At 42.5% G+C, this 20,530-nt stretch overlaps 2 protein-coding genes and 1 non-coding gene across 4 annotated transcripts in view; 1 reads left to right on the top strand and 2 right to left on the bottom strand.

The window, feature by feature from the left end:
* Positions 1–524: 524 nt before the first annotated feature.
* On the bottom strand, positions 525–17,629 carry LOC128810953 (mitochondrial import inner membrane translocase subunit Tim23). The gene is made up of 7 exons (XM_053984144.1): positions 17,479–17,629; positions 17,006–17,064; positions 14,049–14,142; positions 13,740–13,824; positions 11,471–11,529; positions 8,773–8,883; positions 525–694 (listed from the first exon to the last, which is right to left on the bottom strand). Exons 1-7 carry the CDS (start codon positions 17,573–17,575, stop codon positions 579–581), a joined length of 621 nt encoding a protein of 206 aa, XP_053840119.1. The 5' UTR covers positions 17,576–17,629; the 3' UTR covers positions 525–578.
* LOC128811140 (small nucleolar RNA SNORA74) lies at positions 12,043–12,245 on the bottom strand. The gene has a single exon (XR_008438248.1). It is a non-coding gene; the product is annotated as a small nucleolar RNA SNORA74 (small nucleolar RNA).
* Positions 17,630–17,765: 136 nt separating the features above from the next.
* Positions 17,766–20,530, top strand: part of PARG (poly(ADP-ribose) glycohydrolase) — a 59,539-nt gene continuing 56,774 nt past the window's right edge. Inside the window, exon 1 of one of the 2 annotated variants that reach the window (XM_053984134.1) lies at positions 17,766–18,038. In XM_053984134.1, coding sequence (XP_053840109.1) covers positions 17,903–18,038 — 136 coding nt within the window. In that variant the 5' untranslated portion in view covers positions 17,766–17,902. Of the gene's footprint in view, positions 18,039–18,242; positions 18,615–20,530 lie in introns of those variants that run through there. The other variant, XM_053984132.1, reaches the window with a different exon arrangement.

Below are 20,530 nucleotides of genomic sequence, written 5' to 3'. Positions count from 1 at the left end.
GATTTCATCACACTGGTCCTTTAAAATGAATCCATAAAACGGTCACTGGATGCAGAATGCTTTTGTAGCAGGAAGAGCAAAGGATAGAAATGGGTTTGAATAAGTACCACCCTTTTTATTCTGATGATGTCCCTTTTGCTAACTTGCCTTGTGCTCTCAGAATAGCAAGCCCTGCCTGTGCCACGGCTACTGGGGCTGTGCTGCCAGGTGAGGCACTGGGACTGCAGGGAATGCTCCATGGACACAGACCTCACAGGCACCCAACAAACCTGGCAGTGAGCAGGATCAGCTATGGGGGCCCAGCATGCCTGGCAGCTCTGGCCAGGGCTGCTTGGGGAGCATGGCAGGGAGACTCTGTCTTGGTGGCCACTCTGTTCACTTGCAGGTCCAACAAATACTGCTGCCTCTCCAGCAACTGGCTGGTGGGAAGGGCCAGTCCAGCTACACGGTGTCAAGAGGTTCCTCCCAGTACAGCTTCCTTCAGTTTCACACTAATTGTAAATAAAATAGCAAAGGGCACCAGATAGATCTCACAACTGATTTGATTGGTGACTAAGCAAGCGTGTCCTCTGCCCTGCTCACAGGGACTGCCGGGCTAGGGAGCCCTTCATGTGCTCCCAGTTGTTGTACAGGGCGTAGAGGCCAGTCAGCGTCAGGCCTGCGATCCCGCCTCGGGCTATCCCGCGCACTCCACCTGCAAAAAACAGAACACATCGCAGCTCGTTAGTGCTACTGTCAGGAAATGGTCAGTGAACAGCAGCCTCCAAGAAGCTGTTTAAATCCAGAGGCATCTCAATGAACAGTCCTTTCTTGAGTAACTCTCCAGTAAGAGTCCCTGTGCTTTTTCTACCTTCCTCTCAAGCCTGTTGCCAGGCTCATGGTCACTCATTCCTGATCCTGACACTAATTCTGCTGGAATGACTTCCTCTCAAACTGTGTTAGCACTACGGCTTTGGGGAACCACTACAGAGCACTGGAAGCCAAGATGGCTTTTCCCAAGTCCTACTTAATCTATTCTGTCCTTATTACATTTGTTTTTACAGATAGACATGCTCTCTTCCCGTTACAAAATCTCCTCCAGATTTTCAATTATGATAATTAGCTCTGGGCAGAAGGAGAAAGGGCAGGAGGGAAATAAGTAAACAGAACAGCAGCTGATATGGATGTGACACTGGGCTCCAGAGATTCATTAGGGCCATCATGCAAAACCTATCACTGCTTCTGTGTCTTTGGAATTTTAAAATATTTTGATTAAAAAACAGGAAGTACATGAAAGGGATTAATTGGCAGGTATTTACTATGGTGAACATTGAACAGCTTTCTTTATTCTTTTATTAATAATCAGAATTATCACCTTGCAATGGTAAAAACTGAGTCACACAGGTGATTAAAGTCTTAAGGTGCTGGCAATCAAATTAGTGTAAGGCAGAAATATAGGGCAAGTTTGGCCACTGCCTGCAGGTAGTGCACCTGGCTGGAGCTGGGAGTCAGGTGGCATCCTATGTCCACTCCATCCATGTGAAGACTGGGGTATACAGGGGTACAAGCAGAGACTTCTGTTGCTTTTACTAAACACCAGAACACTTCTGTGCCTCAGCAGAGCTCCCAGAAAGCACTATAAATGCACAGAACACCTGGGAGTATGACCCTTAGTGCTAGGAAAACTTCAGTGAGTTTGATTCTGCAATGTTTATCATTGCAGCGGAACCAAGCTAGATAATGTGTACAGGGTATAGAACAAGGCCGGTTTTGCTGACAGTGCGATAAAAAACCCTGCCTGCTTTACTGGAGAAACTGGCACAGCAGTTCGGGTTCCTCAAACCTGAAAACAAATGTACCTCAGTAATCAGAGAGATTATATTTGGGTTTTTTTTCTTTCCATTATGGGTCATAAAGCTGTTTCACAGAATTGCCCTTAGGCTTTTAGTGAGGCAACAAGCTATCAGTGTCAGCCAGACTGTGTTACCTGTGCTGCAAGGTTAAATGGGTTTCACTGGAGTTGTTAAACCTCCCTGTACTGCCCAGGCATGCAATGAAATCAAGAAGCTGCAGAAGTGGGACTTGGTACTAGAAGCCATGTCTACCCATAGTTTCTAGAAACTTCCTTGCCAGACCAGCTGTGACAATTTGAGAGGTTTTTTAAGGTATAAGGCTGAGTTCACTGCTGTAACTGTTGAGAATTCAACAGCTCTAAGAAAAGCCCTACTGAATATGACCTATGTGCCTAAATCAGCATTTAGGAAAGCAAATGTAGATGTTCCTGTTTGCTAATTGATCCTGAATTTATTGCACAAAAAGCTTTTCATATGAAGGACTTGCAGCTGGGTACACAAAACTAACCATGTGCAAGCAGTGTCTGGCAAAAAGCCACAGGTGAAATTTAAAGGACACTTTGTACAAAACAAGTATTTGAGATAATCTGTAAAAATACCGACTCCTCATTCCCGCTGGGGTAAATGAATACAACATTAGAGCCCAATTTTCTGCTGTTCATATCAGGATTCAAGAGATGACAGAAGGAACTCCCAAAGGGGGCTCATGACCATCAGGTGTACAAGGAAATGTGGAACATCCCCACAGAGTGTGATGCACTACAGAACTATGACTATCCCTACAGGCTCTTTCCTTACCCCCAGGTTAAATTCTTCTCCTTTCCCCTTAAAATCCTATTCTTCCTATGCAAGAACAGGTAGTTGAAGGATGACCAAGCCTGGCTCCAGATTCTGTGAAGTCAGGGCTGTACAAGAAAGGCGTCATCTTAAATTTGGGTCGCTGTGCTGCTTTCTAGCATCCATGTATGAGGACTTCAGATGTGCTGCTCCTACCACAGCAAATATTGGTGTTGTCATGTGCTGAGCCAGCCAGGTAAGGATGGCAGCTCTGAACCCACTGGCAAAAGTCAACCACAGGGCCTAAAGCTATCTGTAGGCCTGCAGACAACTTAGGGACATTGCTGGAGATGTTTCATGAACAGGGTACTAAACTTGTGCAGTTGGTATAGGTGCATGACTGAGTGTTCCTTTACCACTGTTTCTATACTATGCTTCTGCTACAAAATGTTGGGGGGGGTGTTAGTTTTTTTTTTGTAGCAGTTGCTCCTGATTTCTGAACTGCCCATAGTAATTACAAAAATAATAAAAAAAAAAACTTTCCTTTCCCTAACTGGTCAGATTTGTGTTTGAGTGAGTATGTCCAGGTCTGTGGCAGACTTCAAACAGTAATGCACTTTAGAATGCAGCCCCATTGCTGGGCAGAAAATCTTAGGGCCTCTGAGAAAATTAACTTGCTAACAAAAATAAACTCTCCACTCCCATCCCAGCTGTGTTTGCATGATAGAACATGTTCCCACCCCTCCTCTGCAATCACTCTGTGCAAGCCTTTGATACCAAGTCTGCCCTGACAAGCCCTGCTGAAACGTGGCCATGAGCCCCTAATCTTGCATGTCCCAGGAAGATAAAGGTTCCAGCTGACAGACACTTCTGGGAGCAGGTATTTTGAGATCAGGCACCTTGCACAAGAGTTGAGCACTGCTGTGGGTTTCCAAAGATACATCTGACACTCTTTAAATGGGAAATTAGTTCTCTGGCTTTTGTTGCACCCTTTCACCAACAAGTATTGTCCCTCCTGTATGGATTTCTAAAGGTTCCAGCTTACACTGTGCCATGGCACAGCTCAACATTCCAGTGCACTGTGCATGGCACACAGCATTCCAACAGCACAGCTCTCCATTTCAGCACAGCAGGAGCCACTCCTAACACTGAGCTGCTCCTGTCCAGTAGGTAAAACCATGAGGGCAGAATCTTCCATTTAGAACCTTACTGTCTCTATTTTCAGAATTTTACTCCAACATCCTGGGATAGTTCCTGGAATGTTTAAAGCAAGAACCATCTAATAGCAAGCATTACAAATACCTTCACCAAAACCTCAGACCCACTTATGCCAAACAAAAGAATAATAATCTTTAAATTGTGATTAGTTTTCTGTCTTTCAATCTCTCTTGGATACTCTGAATGAAAACAGCTTATCTTCCTGCTGGGCCTTCAGAAACAGAAATACTTTTAAATGGTCTAAAGGGCTCAACTCAAGTGTACAAAGCAATCTCAGTTTTGCTCCAAATTCAAGCTCAGTGACCAGACCATCTGAACCATCAAGCAGTCATTTGTTTGAACATCTGTGGGTGGCCTGATGTCATTAGAAAGTATCAAGAGTTCCCTCCTGCTGCTCCATGGGGTTCGTTTCATGTAAGTAGTGGGGAAAGTCTGTGGATGCAGAAATTACTGAGGAAACTGATAAACTTCTGTTTGGAAGCAAGATATATTCCAGAAAAGCATCTTCCATTTTCATTTTGCTGCAGCTAAGGCAGTATTGTGCTTAGAATACAGAAACAACAAAGCTTAAAAGAGGGAACATTTCCTGTAGTTACTGTGGTATGAAGGCGAAATTAGAAGACTAACAGTAGGAATCTATAATTTAATTTACTGGTTTGGAAGTTCTAGAGCTGTTGAAGTTAACAAAGTTGCAAACCCTGCAAATCCCTGCAGCTCTGAGTCCACTGCTCCTGACTAGCAGAGCTGGGCAGCATTGCTCTCAGTGGCCACACATACTCTTAGACATCAGTCCTCAATAACTAAGAAAGCCTCAACAAGTTGTTACCTGTAGTGCTGCTTGTACATTGTCCTAATCTCTTCCTTATTTCAGATTAACAAAAAAAAAAAAAATCCTTTCTCCAAACATCATTTGATTGAGAATCCTATACAATTGTTATGTTAAAAGGGGTTCTTAAATTTCCGAAATGCCTCACAGTCCTTAATTTAAGTGATGACAAGCAAGTTCTTCATTTTTTTCCAAATACTGCAGAAAAGTAAGATATTCCAGGCCTGTACCTAGAGCAGTCCCCAAAAAGCTCTTCTTTCCCCCTCTCCAGCCCAGAGAAATGACAAAACAGCCCTGTCTGGCCCAAAGAAAAACATGGGTTGGGCTCAGACAACACGCTTTTTATAGCTGAAGAAGCTGTCAGCTAAAACAACTGCCCTTAACCACCCACTGGATGTCACAAAACTGATCTTTAGCTCCCACCAGAGTTTACTGCTGGCAATAAAACATTCAGCCCTTCCTAATTCATAATGTATTGACTTTTCAGGGTTATGTTCTGAGGTCTTAAAATGACAACTACTATCTTCAGCTACTGCTAGCATGCAATTCCTGTCTTTTCAGACACACCATTTTCTCTACCAAATTATGTAACATCTATTGTTCCAAAGGCATGAGATGCTGTACCTAGGATCAGGTTCTTACTGCATAAAAGTAGACAAAGAAATTTAGTTTGTCCAAAGAATTAGTTTACTTTCGTTGCTGTTACTCCTAACCTCCAGAGAGGAAAAAAATTATCCAAGAAAAAGAACATCTACAACCTGTGTAACCCTCAGATAAGAGGCAAAGGTTGGTTAACTTTTTTTGCTTACTGAAGTCCGTCAGGAATTCCAGTGCGAAATTAATTGCTGTCACACTGGGTCAGGCCAAAGTCCCACCTAGTTCATCTTTTCCTGAGTGATCAATCCTGCATGCTTGAGGAGGAGTGTAGGAGCCTCAGCTGTACCTTTGTGACAACTGGAACCAAGCATTTTCATGGTGGGAGGGTATAACAGTGACATAGTGCACAGTGACAATCATTTTTGTTTGGTGGTTTGTTACTTTCATGACTAATACAATGATAAGAAAGCCAAATAAAGATGGTCACTTTAGAAAAGAAGTTGAAAGCACATGCAAGGAGGCTAAACATTTGTTTTAAGATATGTTTGTACTTTGTAACATTTATCAGAAAAAACATAGCATAACAGATACTAATTTCTGCCTTTGCCTAAAATTGAAGAATAAAGAATAGTATCTTATTAAATGGAAAAGCCATCCTTGTGGACTTAGGATATCAGACCCTCTTTTAGCAAAACGGTAATTGACTGAGTTGTTGTAACATTTCTATTGTATATGCCACTGGCAGAGGAACCCAAAGGGTTTTCTTCTAACTGTTACCCAAACTCAGTGTTCTGGGTAGAAGTTCAGTAGTGAGCTCAAAAAATTGCTCCCATGAAGTTGTAAGACTGGTGTAACAAATCAATATTTACTCTTATTGCTGCATTTGGGCTAAAATCTAGTCAGTTATTGTGGCATTAAACTTAAACAAATGTGAAAGCTGGAGATCACTTTGGTCAGATGAATCAAGCAGAAGTTGTTTACTCCTCACATCAGTTTTCCATTCCACTCAATAGGTGTCTTTTGACCTAAGTCATGCAGTACTGCTGAGATGGAGCCCAGCTGTCACCTGCTTTTAATGGGGATTGAACTGCTTCAGGCACTTCAGTGGGAGTTTCAATGAGTGATGGCACTGCCAATGAATGCAGGGAGGGGGCTGAATTGCCACGGTCCTCACTTGCAGAGCTTTCCATCCTCTCTTATCTTCTCCCACACAAGCTGTGTCAAGTAGCTTTACACAAAACTGCTCACAATCAATGGCTTTAGAACGTGCAGGTTCTGTTTGACTGCTGCCATTTTGGTAATGATTAACACTTCTACAAGGACAAATTGTGAAAACTGGGACCAGTTTGGGGCAACTAATCTCAGCCTTCACAAAGTCTTCCCAAATGGCTTTTTTTTCCCCTGTCCACTCATCAGAAGCTTAATCATTGGTTTCAGAAATTCAGTCTAGGTTTTGCAGTTACACAGGAGTGTTTTTCAGTGCAGAGCAGATTCTGATGAGATTCCTCCATCAGTGCTGTGGTTAAGCATGAAGTTATAATAAAAGACCTGCCACACATCATCCCATTTCTTCTTAAGTATGTTCCTAATCCCTTTGCAAAGCAGGAATGATGGAAGTGGGAAATCTTAATATTTGAATAGCACTGCCTGCAACTCTGTATCCACCCCTTGTGGACTACAGACCAGCCTTAATTTGCAATGGCATGTTTGTGTGAGCTTCCAGCTGACATTAAGATATGGAGATTTATAAGTCAGTGTCCTTGACAGCTTTTACACTTTCCTTTTCTTAATGCCAATATGTCATGGCATTCCATGTAGCACAGGTAATAAATACAGTCTTGATGTGTCAGATGTGTGCTGATTTTGCATGGTTTAAATATTCCATGTTTAAAGTAAATATATACACTGATGCAGTGCAAAGGCAGAACTTATAAGTTTTACCATACAGAATAAGAAAGGGTGCTCTGGCATAAGGTGACAGGAGAGGCAGCAGTTTGTCTGCACTATGGTTCATATGCACAACACACTTGAAATACAATATTGTATTGAACAGAGATTTACTGACTTCATTTGCCTTTATTAGGACTGCCATTAGCTCTGTAGATCTTGTGTTACAAAACAAATGTCCCACTGTGCTCTGGTAATAAAAACCTTAGTAGTGTCAGATGACTCTGCATGTGACTGGAGTAGTTATCCATGGTTGTACTGTGCCAAAAAAATATTACATATAATGCCAGCTCTATATTTCTGGAAGGTAAGGGGGATGCTTCTGCTGAAGTATTAGATGACAATTCTCCTTACTAATAAACTCCTACAGAAAATATTAGGCTTCTATATTCTACCCTTTCCAGCTATTCTTTGTAATCTGTCATATCACTCATGAAATCCCAAGGAGGAAATGCATTACAAGAGAGCTATGTGCCCTCGCAAAGTTAAGAGTCTCATATTTATGAAGGCTGCTCCAGCCAATTATTTGTGGCTTCAGGTAGTCTAAGCCATCAGGAAAAGTTACTCAAACTGTTTTGCCTCCCAAAAAAGCAGGCCTTCAGGAACACTGTTAAAACACCAAGGCTCAGTTAGATATGCAAAAGTACATAGGTCAGTTCTTGCATTATCTCCTCCATAAAATGCAGGTGAGTCATGCAGCCAAACATTTATTAACTTAAAACATAAAACTTTTTTCCATGTGTTAATGTCAATCTGTGGTACCCAGAAATCCTCTAAAAAAGATACTTCCAATTGTTAAGCTTGGAACATGTGTTGACAGCCATTTTGCTGATGAAGATCAGACCCTCTCTCCTGTAAACAATTCAGTTTGCATCAGCATTCTAACCTTAAATCCATGCTGTTTTCAAATAACCTTTTTTGTTGGTTTTATCACTATGTAAAGACTAGAATCCTACCCCAAGACAACAGTTTCATGAAAACCTAAGTAATAAATACATCAATTTCTCTGTGTGTAGGCTTATTGCAGCTCCAGGTACCACTATCATGTGAATTACTCTCACGTGGATCACTTGTATTAAGTTTCATCTTCATGCAATCAAGCTCTATGTTCTGTGTTTTCCTTCCTTGTCCCTATTCACTTTGGAAGGTAGTTCCCATTTGCCTGCATCCACTTATGAATTTGAGAAACAATTAGATTTATTCCTGCTATTGCTGAAAAAAAGACTAGGCGAGTATGTATTTTATACAATCTCACCATATGTCTGAGGAAAAAAATGACTGTTTCTTCAGTGTATATATGTACACCAGTCACAATTTGGCTCTCATGGTTCCTGTCAGTCCTGTGCAGTTACAAAGAATCAAATTTAATTCAGCTGGATTTTTTTTTGTAGTGCAAGTTTTCCTTAGGTAGCCTTAGTTGGGTGAAAAGCATTGTGGGTTAGGGGACATTGAGCTAATAGCCATTTTTACACTGTCAATTTTGAGAACAGGACAGTATTTAGTAAAAATAATGAGAATCTTAATAACTAGGATAAGCACATGAGAGGGAAAAGGAGAAATATTTTGCTACTCTACCAGTGCTTTTGTACAGCATTCCTGTCAAGGTTCCAGCAGCTATAGTGTTCAGGTCATCTTCTGCACCTCGTGTTTTTTCAATGATGACTCCAAATGCACTGTAAAGTAGAGCTGGGGGGGAAAAGAAAATATTAAAAAAACCTTCCATGGTCTGAGGCCCAAAGCTTAGAGTCCAGGCTTGGTGTAGCTATTTAAGACTATGCTTCTGAAGAACAGATTTTCTGCTTTCCCTTTGAAGGGGATCCTCTGCAAAATCCCATCTTTGGTGTTTCTTTTCCAAATCTCTTCCTGTATAGCTATTTCTTCTTTTTCAAGCTATAGTTCTGTTATAAAAGAGCATTCTTCATGACAATGTGTTATAAAGCACTGACTGAAGTTTAAGCCTATTTTGCTACTTTGAATTTGTTTGAAAATTCAGTGTTTAAATTTGTACTGGCAGATTCATACAGTCCTCTGTGGATTACATGAGACTAAACCCAGCACTTTCTAGTAGAAAAACTGCTGTCCATGTGTGACAGTGATGAAATGTGAGTTAAGTACAGCATTCAGATCAGGCTACCAAGAGCTAGAGTACAATGGGCTATGTTTCTTTTAAAAATTACTATTAGAATGCTGAGGATTTGACATTTACAGCTGTTTCACCTCTGCTTGTGCATGAAATCTTTATCCCCAGAGGGGCTTTTGCTTTGGGATAACTTTAGGGACTGTCCTGGAAAGGACTAGAAAGAGAAATGCATGGGCTTTTTAGCATGGATGCATTTATCATTTATACATTTTGATGAAAGGAAAAGCCCCCCTACCCTATCCTCACTCTTCATGATATCCTCATATTTCATGCTGGCAAAGAATAGTGGAGTATGTCATCATTTTGAAGTGATAAAGACAATGCCATTTAATTTGTTCCTTGCCCTCCAAGAAGTTGAAATCTTTCCTTCTGCTAAAAGGCAGTAAATCCTCCATTAGCAACCATAATAATGTCAATGAGTTAATAGCAGCATCATTCTCCATTCAGCACAGGCAAGGGTATTTCAGTTTGTCTTAGCAGCAAGTAGATTAACAATAAGGAAAAGCTGAATTCAACATAGTTTTTTAAAACAGTTCGACACAGATGTTGCCTCTGTTCAGGAACAGAATTACAAAAATTGCCAGTAGTGACAAAAAGAATCTCTGAAGTAAGGAAAGGCTGCACAGGTGAAGTAAGATGCAAAAAGAATTCAGCTCCTTGAAAGGAATTTCTCTGGTAGCTAGGACAAGACAGAGGTCTACCAGAATCCCAAATATAAAGTTCTGCTTAACTCTGGGATTTTGGGGGCCATATTTTGTAAGAAAAATAACAATTTGTTACTGGAATGCACAAACATTTTCTTGAGTAATCTTTCTTCAAACACAGCTGAAAAAACCTGTTAATGTGTCACTTAAACTGAAACCTTGAACTGCAGCATGCCTGCATCTCAGTTCTCAGATGTGTTTTTGTTAGACTTGGAATAAAAAAAAAAAACAAAAATGGCCCAATAAAATTCAGCAGGCAACATGCATTACTTATAGAAAAAGTGCCTTTCTTGCTGTAGCTCAGAATCCTCTCTCTAACTATGCCCTCTATACTATGCCCCTTAAAAGCTAATGCCTAAATTAAATGGCAGCTAATCTGCTCTTCAGAAAGACTGAAATAAATGTCATACATGCAACTTAGCCCATACTTTGATGCATTTCTCAAAAGTCAAACAGATGTAGACTGGGTTATAACAAGATGTAGTCTCTGATTTAAATATTGCTAACTTCAACTACAACTTCGTAGGACAAGTTCTATCATTATTTTTCTTCAAAATAATTTAATCAATTTTGGATTTCTCCTTTTTAAGTTACTCCATCCGTTTTCATTTTTTAAGACTAGGGGGAGGTAAAAAATTTGCAATTTCTAGGGCATTAGTTATTTCACTGACGTTTATGAAATAATCTCATTTTTCTCAAGCAACTGATATGATTTTATTTTACAGCCCCCTCCCACCCAAATCTCAGTTCATAGAAGTTTTTTTCTCATACATCAGACTATTGGTCATTTTCTTCTCTCTTTTTTCCTAACCCACGTTAGTTACAAACAACATTTAGGTTTAGAGTCAGTGGTACCACGTGTGATTTTTCTTGCTAATGTACCATCGTTTAAAGGACAAATCTTTGTACTGACTACCACATTTCTTCTTCACATAAACATTTTGTTGACTTTAACAGGAAACAAATATTAGACAGTTGATCACATGACCACAGTCTCTCAGTGTAGGTTATTAAAGTTATTTCAGAAATATTAAATTATATTTTTTGCCTTAAGTTTTAATTTAATTTGAATTTACTAACAAGTAAGTATTATTTGTAATTTCTAGTTATTTCTGATATAGCTAGAGTTTGTTTATAACATAGTAAAAATTTTGGCTTTTACTTAAAGGCTTTTGGCTCCTTATGCTGCAAATCCTATTTTAGCCTTTAATTTCCATTTTCATGTCTACTGAAATACCCTCAGCATTCATGTCTACTGAAATACCCTCAGTATTTTTTCCTTTCCCAAAGGAAAAAAACCTGCTCTTTTCCCTGATGGATTTAGTAATGAAAATTTAGACAACACTCTCATTCAGATAATACACAAATGTACTTTCTTAACAATTACATCTTTAAGTTGCTTTCCCTGTGAAGGAATGACTTGACTTACCCAGTGATCCCAGAGTGTTTGCCCATAACGCTCCTTGCCGTGTCACCATATTTAGAATTCTGTAAAGGAGTTAAAGAGGTATGAAAACCTTTAGCACTCTGTGTTTACATCAAGGCAGTGTTTATGACAGTAGGACTTGTGTGTTTACACTATATATGTGGTTAACAAAACTGCAATGATGAACTAAAAGCTTTTGAAAGCAAATATTCAGTCCTGTCAAGTCTTAATAAAATCTTTTACTCTTTTCAAGGCAAACTTGACCCTCCCCAAGATTCAAATCTCTTCCCTTCAAATGGCTTTCTAACCCAAGTTGTCCCTCCTTATGTGGTGACTACACACAGCTCCAGGAATAACTGACACACTTATGCAAACCTAGCTGGGTAAAAGGTCTCCAAGAAAGACTCAGTGCTCCTCTGCAAGGACCATGTGTCAGGGAGTGTGGAGATGCCTGAGCAAGTGGTGTGGGCAAAAAAGCAAGTCTGGCCTGCACTAAGTCAGGAAGGGAAGAGACAGTCCCTTACCACCTGTCCACCCAGCAAAAGACCAAGAGCTGTGTCTGTGCATCTGGTCTGTGTGTAGGCTTCCAGACTAGCACCAAAGAGGAAAAGAGAACCTTTAGTGCGCTCTCAGGGAAGCACAATGCCACTTCTTGCTGGTACCAGCTGTCTCCACAACGGTGACAACAGCAGCCAGAAGAAATGACTGATCTTGATCTCCCAGCAGTGTAACACTATCACAGGCATAGTATTGCTCTGGACAGCTGACTACCACTGGAACTTAGTTCAGCATTTAATGACTGACACTTTCAATGCTTTATGTTCCATCTGCTTTAATTTTCTAGTGTTTTTTCTTTTTTTATAATTTTCATTAGGACACAGGTCATTACTCAATATGGCTAGGCAATGAACTAAACAATAATTGAACATTTCATTTTGAAACAAGAGGAAAAAAAGAAGCTAGGGTATTGATAATCTCTCCTTAATTACAACCCCCACCTTTTAACTTTCTATTTATTCTGAATTGATAAGAGAATCAGTAATTCTAACAACCATGGCATACTGTGAGGTATTTGATGACAAGGGAATAACAGCAAAATTAAAATTCTTTAAGAAATAAATCTGTGTACATTAAGGATAAATTTGGATGAGATCTAGCTAAGCAAGTCTGTTTTCTGTAGCTGATGAGGGAAAAACAGAACTTAATGCACTGTTGAAAGGTGATGACCTTCAGCAGACCTTTGCCTTGCAGAGCCAGGATAAGAGCAGTGTGTGCACTGACTGCCACCTCCTGGGCTTGACCTGCCAAGGTTTGTGTTTAACATCACAGCTTTCTCCAACTCTGCTCATTCCAAACCCCAAAATACAATTCTGTTCATCTAGAGCATTATGAAAGACTCATAATTATAGTGGTGAATATTTTGATAAAGAAGGGGATGCATATAGAAACAATTTAAAAAGGAGCAGAGCCAATATAAACTGTACCAGGAAATATTAAATTACTCTTCTAAAATTCCCTTGTTCCAAAGTATTCAGGGAGTGGACATTTCCCATGCTTTCCCCCAGTTATTCTGCTCCTCTGGTTTCCAATATCTCTTTCACTTAGGTTGTCCTATAGCTATGTCTAAGCTGCCATTATTTTAAGAAGAGGCATCCTGTTGAAACAAACATTCCTGTCTTTGTTGTGTTCTTTCAAACAATCAGGTAAGGCAAAAACACAGCAATGTCATGGGTGCTCCTGGATGCCATAGCCCAGAACAGCTCCCCCCTGCAATGCCTGCTCAACAGCATGCACCAGTGTCATCCCTACTGCAAATCCAGGCAGGCCCAGCTCTGCATTTGAATCTTTTCCTGCTTGTGAAAAGCTTGGGAAAGAAGGGAGACTTGTGCTCAGATAAATTACAGCAAAAGAAAGCTGAAAGTAAACACTACTGCTTCTGGGAATATTTCTACATATAAGAATTGCTTTGACTTTGAAGTAGATTTTTAGTAAACATCAAAGTAGTAATTATTTCTCAAATATTTAAGGTAAGTCACAGGACACACCAATTGTGACTAAATAAAAAGCAAAAAGGTTGAACTGAACATCATTGTAATTAACAACATGTAATAACTTGATCAAGACAAATACTGACTCCCATTTGTCCCCACGAAAGAAAAAAAAAAAAACCCAAACCATTTATTTTTGCAGTATAGTCAGATCTAACCTTGTATAAAGTGGAAGAAACAACTCTGTCACTAAGAAGTAAATTTTTTTTAGATGGAACACTTACTGTACATTTCTAGGTTTTGACCATGCCATATTCTGTGTTTCCTTCAAGCCAAGTCTTAAACCATTCAGTGCACCAAATGCTGCCCCTAGTTGGAATAATATCAGTTATTACTTTTTAAGAAGAAAAAGAATAAACAATACTTGAAGCAAATACTGAGAAGAGAATTCAGTGTATGAACTAAAATCAAGTATCTCTTTACTTAAGATTAGAACAATGTCTTGCAGAACAAGACATTTACAATCTCATCCATCACTGTTGTGCATAGGTGTTACTGGACAGCTGGGAAAAGTGAAAATCACAACCACCTACCTGTCATACAACATCCTCCAATGGTAAAAAAGGCCAGCTCAAATCTGCCTCGAGTTTTGTTGGCTCCTGTGGGCAGGATAAACTCATCTGTATCCTGAAAACAAAAACAAATGCTTTTGTATTTTCCAAGTTTAGTTCAAAATGTAACTGATATTCATTTTTTTCTTTAATCCATGCAATAAACTAAAGATGGATATGTATTTCTGGAAAATTCTTGCCTACAGTAGCACAGAGATGGAATATACTATGTGTATTCTGTATTAAGCATGAAAAAGGACTGTAAAAAGTTCAATTTACTGAGTGCTTTTTTTTTACCCCTAGCTGTGCTAACTTTTTATAAATTACATCAGTCAGCCAAGGAACTCATACCGTGTGGGTTGTTGGTTGTTTTTGTTTTTAATGACTATTTGCTTAATTACTAATTACATCTTGCAGCAGGCAATACAAGCCTCCTAAAAACATTCCTGTTGTCTGATTACACAGCACTGTTTCCTCACTGAGCAACCCAGTCTGATATAATAATGCATTAATATATACACAGCACTGTTTCCTCACTGAGCAACCCAGTCTGATACAATAATGCATTAATTTAGTTTCCCACTACTTTGATACTAAATAAAAACTGCCTTTTATGAAAAGAGGTATTTCCTTGCACTGAAATAAGTGACCTATTTTAAGCACGTGAAAAACACAAGGAATACACTCAAAACTAATGATGATTAGGCATGAAATATGTGAGCCTGGTTAATTTTTCACTTGTCCATCTTTTTCCCACAGGGACAGGCTTGTAATCTTGCAAATCAGTGGTCTAAAAAGCTAGAGAAATGGTGTAGAGAAACTGGCATATGTGTAGAGATAAGGTGTACCAAGGCACTTGTTCAGTAGGAGACATTGAAGATGCCTGTTGTTGATAAGGTGCTACAGCAGCAGAGCTCTTTTAAGCTTCTGTGCTTTCCAGCCACAGTATTATCCACCCCTACTTAACTGATGCATGCAGCTGGAGGCTCAAAGAAATACATTCTAAGGGGTTTTACTGGCCCACACTTGACACTGAATGTGAATGGCAAGATAGAAAAAATAGCTCCTGAAATTGTGAATAGTGCTATCAATAAAATGAACCTACAATAGATGGTTTCTATCTTCTGTGTAACTAGATAGTTGGAGAAATTCAGTGTTCACACAAGTTAGCAGTTTCTAACAGTTTTCACTACTGTTCCCAAAGGCACAATGAAACAATCCTTGTCTATGTAACATCTACGTTTCTAGAGGTACCCTCAAAAGCCCATCCTCTAGGCTTCTGCCAAAGGCTGACACACAAATTTATAACACCTGTTACCTGCTGCAGGCAACACAGCATTGCAGAAAACAGCTTGTTCCATGCCTGTATTCACACACTAACCAAAAATGGGGGGCTTAGAGTAACAAGTATGAGTATGCTATTTGTTATTATGGGAAGACCTCTTATATTCTGAAATATTAGCTGTGTCTTTTTCCTTCCTATTTGGAGTCCTAGGAACCTGTGGAGACTGTTTAGTGCAACCCTCATTGTTAAAAGAAGGGTCAGTCAGTGCTGGGCACTCAGAGCCATTCCCATGTCTTGTGATTCTCTAAGGAAGGAGACCTCACAGCTTGCATGGGCAACTTGATCAGGTTAAAAAATGGAATCCCCTCTTATTTCAATGCACTTTGCTATTACTTCAACACACTAGTGCTAAACATGAAGGGCAGTGAAGTGTTACACACAGACTGCAGCCTCTAGTGTTACATCAATAGGTATTTTTAGAACTGCTTCATGACACTAATGCCAACACCTTTGCATTTAAAGCAAACTTCCCTTTTGTTTCTAAAAGTCTCAGTACACACACTTTGTTCCAAAATCCCTGCTATACCATTTTAGCACCAACACAAACTACTAACTAAACAAAACCACTTTAGAGGGTGTTTTTGGAGAAAGTCTAAATAATCTCAGCTTCTTTCTGACCACTCAACAGCAGCCACAGTACTGAATCCACTTCCACCAGAGACACAGCCCTGGTGTTCTATCCTTCTGGGAATGCTACATTGTAATCCAGACTACAACAGCTTCTAGGCCCCAGAACGGCATGCACAGCTTCCACTTACAAAACAAACAGCGACCCAGGGGACCATGAAATGAGGCACAGAGGCAAGGAGACACTATGCAACCGTTGTCCTTTAAGTGCTAATTCTAGAAAACTGCATGTTCTCAGATAATATAAGCCATATATGTAGAAAAATATTAAATAAAGTAATTGACATGCATCATAATGGGATTAACTTTAACATTTTCAGCTACAGTTAATATTTATGAAAACGAAAAACATTACTTAAAATATTTGTTTCCTTATGATGGCCTTATTTTATATTAACTGATGTTAAGATGTGCAAGTGTGACAGCTACATTATTCTACAGAATGGGAAGTTTTACTTCATGATGGTCTCCCTTCAGCTGGGTAATGACATAAGGACAGTGATGTGAAATGTGCAGCTGCTGTGATGGCAAAACCTGTTATCAGGTCTGCAGCTTGGCTGAACACCCCAGTAAACTGATCAAACTCATCACAGTTCAGAAAACTCACCCATGAAAAGAGGGGAGAGGTTCTGGCTGCTCTTACTGACTGAAGGGGTTCAGTGGAGGTGTGAGCAGTGCCAGAACTCGTGTGAGGTGGTGTTGGGCTGTCTGCCTCAAGGCAGGGAGGGAGATCTCTTTCCAACAGCCCTACCTATCCTCTGCATCACCAGTGCTCATTTTCTTCTAGATATCACAGCACTTCAAGATTTATTAGGGACAATACTGAAAAAAATGGTTGCTTTCCACTGTTCTTCAGTTCAAGACTTCAGTGCACAGCGCCCAGCACTGCAGGAGGTCTGAGGTGCTCACGTAATCATGCAAACACTGAAATCGAGTTCAACACAATAAATACACGCCACCTTCTCACCTGTACTAGGTACTTGGGGTCCAAGTTTAAATACGGTGACAAAGGGCTCATCCCAGTTACTAAAAGGAAAAAATACACAACACTTTAACACCAACAATTCACATCCTGAAAGGCAAAAAGGGGCAGATCTCGTGCGTGGCAGGAGGGCAGATTCTGCCGTGAAGTTGCCCGACTCCTCAAAAGGCGGCAGCGGCCGGCCGGTGCCCCTTTCCGGGAAGCGGAACGGGACGAGGCGAACACGATGTCCCTGCGACCAGCGCCCGCCGCGACACGCGGCCCCGCCGAGGCCCGGCACCTCCGCGCCCAGCCCCGGGAGGGGCCGGCGGTCGGGATCGGCTTCGGAGCCCCTGGGGGCCGCGAGATCCCCGCATCGGCACCGCCACCGCGCTCGGGCCCGGCCGCCCGGCCCTGCGGCGGCCGGTGCGCGGACACTGCCCCCCTGCGCCGGCCCCGCCGGCTGCCCCAGTACTCACGCGGCACCCCGGCCAGGTCGGCGTGCGAGTACCCGAGCCCGCCGGCGCCGAAGAGGCCGCCGAGCCCGGTGCCCTTGGAGTTCCCGCCGCCCTCCATGGCGGCCCCGCGCCCGCCGCCCTCGCCACCACCAACGGCTGCCGCAAAGCGCCACCGTAAAGCGCCGCCAAGCGCCGCCCGGCCCCGCTGCTTTGCGGGTCGCCATGGCGACGGGGTGAGGCGCGCCGGGCGCCATCTTGCTGCGAGCGCCGGGCCGCGCTCGCCGGACGCCGCTGGTTCCCGGCCCCGCCGCGCCCCCCGCGCCTTGGGAAGAGCCCGGCGTGCGGGACGGAGGATGCGGACGAGCGGAGCCGCTGCCGCAGCGTTGCGCCGTCCCCGGGGGGCGGGTGCTGGCCGGCCCCGCAGGGCAGGGCGGCCCCGCCGAGGATGAGCGCGGGCTGCGGGCGGGAACCCCCGCGGAAGAAAGCCCGGCCCGGCCCCGGCAGCCCCGACGGCGGCTCCCAGGGAGAGCGGCAGGAGGGGCCCGGGGGCTGCAGCTCCGCCACCGCCGTGGGGAATAAAGGTTTGTACCGGCCCCGGGGCGGCGGGAGCGGCCGGGCGCGGAGCGGAGCGGGGCTCGCTGGCGTCCATGCAGCCCCCGCCTCCTTTGCCGCCTGCTCGCCGTCGGGGTGAGGGGACGGGCCGGCGGTGCCTGCGGAGCGCTGAACCGGCCCGAGCTGGGAGCGCTGCTCGGCGCCCCCCGCCAGCCCGACCCGCCCGCGGTCGCTCCTGGGGCTGGGCGGGAGGAGGAGGAGGCGACCGGGCCGGAGGTTCTGAGTCTCCGTGTCTCTCTCTGCCGCTCAGGGCATCGCTGCCGTGCTGCTGCCGGCCTGGGCAGCCTTGAACGGCGGGGGCCGCATGTGCCTGTGCACGGAGCCTCCCCGGAGCTGCCCTTCCTCCTCGGGCTGGAATTGTCTCTAACTTCGCTTCCCGGTGCCAGCGTGTCCCCTGTGTCCCAGCCCCGTGGTGTGATCGGTGCGCGCTGCTTCCCCTTGCAGACGGCTTTGCGTGCAGGACCTTTACACCGGTTTTGTGCCTGATTCTTTGCAATTTTCCACTCGTAATGCAAACCATCCAAGAGAGGTGTGAGCCGCTAAAGGTAGCGTGTTCCACAAGAGAGGGGACAAATATTTACTGCGGGGAAAAAGGCTTTCAGCGGGGGTTGTGCCAGGCTGTCACACAGGGAGAGCCAAGAGTAATGACAGGAGCTCACATAAGCACGTGGCTGCCACCTTGGAGCGCTGCTGGCCCCAGGGGTGGGGTTGCTGCTCCTCCTGCCGCCTAACGAAGCTGTGTAGACAAAGTTCCCACGTGGCTTTCTTAGTTTTGTTTTCTATTTGGAGCTAACGCTGTCAAAATAAAATTTTAATGCACCTCTTTCAGGAACAGAAAGGAATGCATGGAAAGGGAAAAAGGCCCCAGACAGATTTGCTGTCATCTGCAGCTCATGAATTAAACCTCACTAAGCCCTAACTAGGAGACAGCTTTGAGTAGATGATAGTTTGGAGTTAGAGGTGTACACTCCTACAGAGTAAATGAGAATCTTCTGAAAATTAGGGTGTTTTCCTCAAAGGTAGATTGTAGGGGATGATTTGTTTTATGGGAACGGTTTGGGGAATCTCGAGTAGAAATAAAGATGCCATTTAAAAAAAAAAAAAAAAAGACAGCAAAGTCTGGTTCTGTTGTTTATGCTGAGAATAAGCATGGCTTGTCTTTTTGTTGCCTCTTGTTTTCACCACCTTGTCTGTAGCAAAAAGCCATGCCGGAAGTATGAACGTGATGTGTGTTATGTTGGTTGGAGGGCTTAAGTGGCTGCTCAGATGTTGAAGTTCAACCTAAAGTCATTTTGTTCTGTTCTGGTGCTGCTGCCATCATTTCTAGTTATTGTGCTAATGAATAATACTCAGCACAAGTTTACACCTCAAGAGGTAGTCAGCTGCCTTTGAATAGGTTTATTTGTCCCATGTTTTAACATGTCTCTTCAGGTTTTTGTGTTTTTTTTTTTTTTTTTTTTTTTTTTCTGGCTGCTTACCTGTAGGCAATTTGGATTAACACTTCAAATGTTAGAAGAAGGTGAAATTTGCTAATCAGAATGACTGCTAGTTTTAAGTTTAGTGAATCTTTGGAAATAAAAATATTTGCACTATTTGTGCCATTACAGAATAACTAAAAATGATTCTAGTATTTTCTGGAGATTACTTCTCATTCTAAAAATTGTGGTGTCCTCTGATGAGGGTATTTGATAAGCAGCTGTATAAAAGCCTTCCAGGCTCTGAATGTTAGGGAAAGTGTTTATGAAACAATGTCTCTTCTGTAACCTATGGCCACAGGCATCTTTGTTACAAGTTATACAACCTCCATTTGCTGAATGCTGCTGAGACTTCCCATACTCAGAATCAGAAGAGCCAGACATGATTTACTGGTTTTGAAGTTCTGCAAAGCTGTTGTTACAGTAAGGGCACTCCAGCTGCTCCTTACCCAGCTGAAAGCAGTGAGCAAACACCTTGCACAGTCGGCAGTGGCTGGGAGATGCTTTCTCTTGGCAAATGGAAAGAAAGGGAATTGAAGCTAGTTGCCAAAATTGCAGAATATCTTTAAATAACAACAACAAAACTAAATATACCTTATACTAATAAAGACTGTTTTCCAGTTTTGAAAGAATTGCTTTGAATTTTTTCTCCCCATTCCCCCCCCCAAGTCTCTGCATAATTAATGCACGTGTTGCTGTTGTATTGAAATCTTGTGTGAGCTGCAGCAACACACAGATAAGACTGGAACTGTTGTTGGTAGTAAATCTGAAGAAATTGTGTCCTTCATTTTGTTGCTGTTAAGGAAAGTAAGTCTTGAAAAGCTTTTCAAACTGTTAATGGATGGAGGAGAAAGGAAAAAGTCCTTTTCTGAGTCACTTATAGGGTGTGCTATGCTTTTATTGAACCTTATGTTTCACAGTATGTTACGTACAAATAAAGTTCTTGGATGGGTCCTGAAAGATGCCTTGTTGTTTGTTCTTTTTTG

This window comes from Vidua macroura, chromosome 8, assembly GCF_024509145.1.
Source record: "Vidua macroura isolate BioBank_ID:100142 chromosome 8, ASM2450914v1, whole genome shotgun sequence".
Lineage (NCBI taxonomy): Eukaryota > Metazoa > Chordata > Aves > Passeriformes > Viduidae > Vidua > Vidua macroura.
This window is presented reverse-complemented; position numbering and strand designations above follow the sequence as displayed.

Excerpts from the sequence above, each read along its gene's own strand:
- LOC128810953 (XM_053984144.1), bottom strand. The coding sequence starts at position 17,575 with ATGGAGGGCGGCGGGAACTCCAAGGGCACCGGGCTCGGCGGCCTCTTC. Across the intron at positions 14,143-17,005 it reads ACCCCAAGTACCTAGTACAG|GATACAGATGAGTTTATCCT; the intron begins GTGAGAAGGTGG and ends TTTTGTTTTCAG. Across the intron at positions 8,884-11,470 it reads AAACACTCTGGGATCACTGG|CTCTACTTTACAGTGCATTT; the intron begins GTAAGTCAAGTC and ends TTTCCCCCCCAG.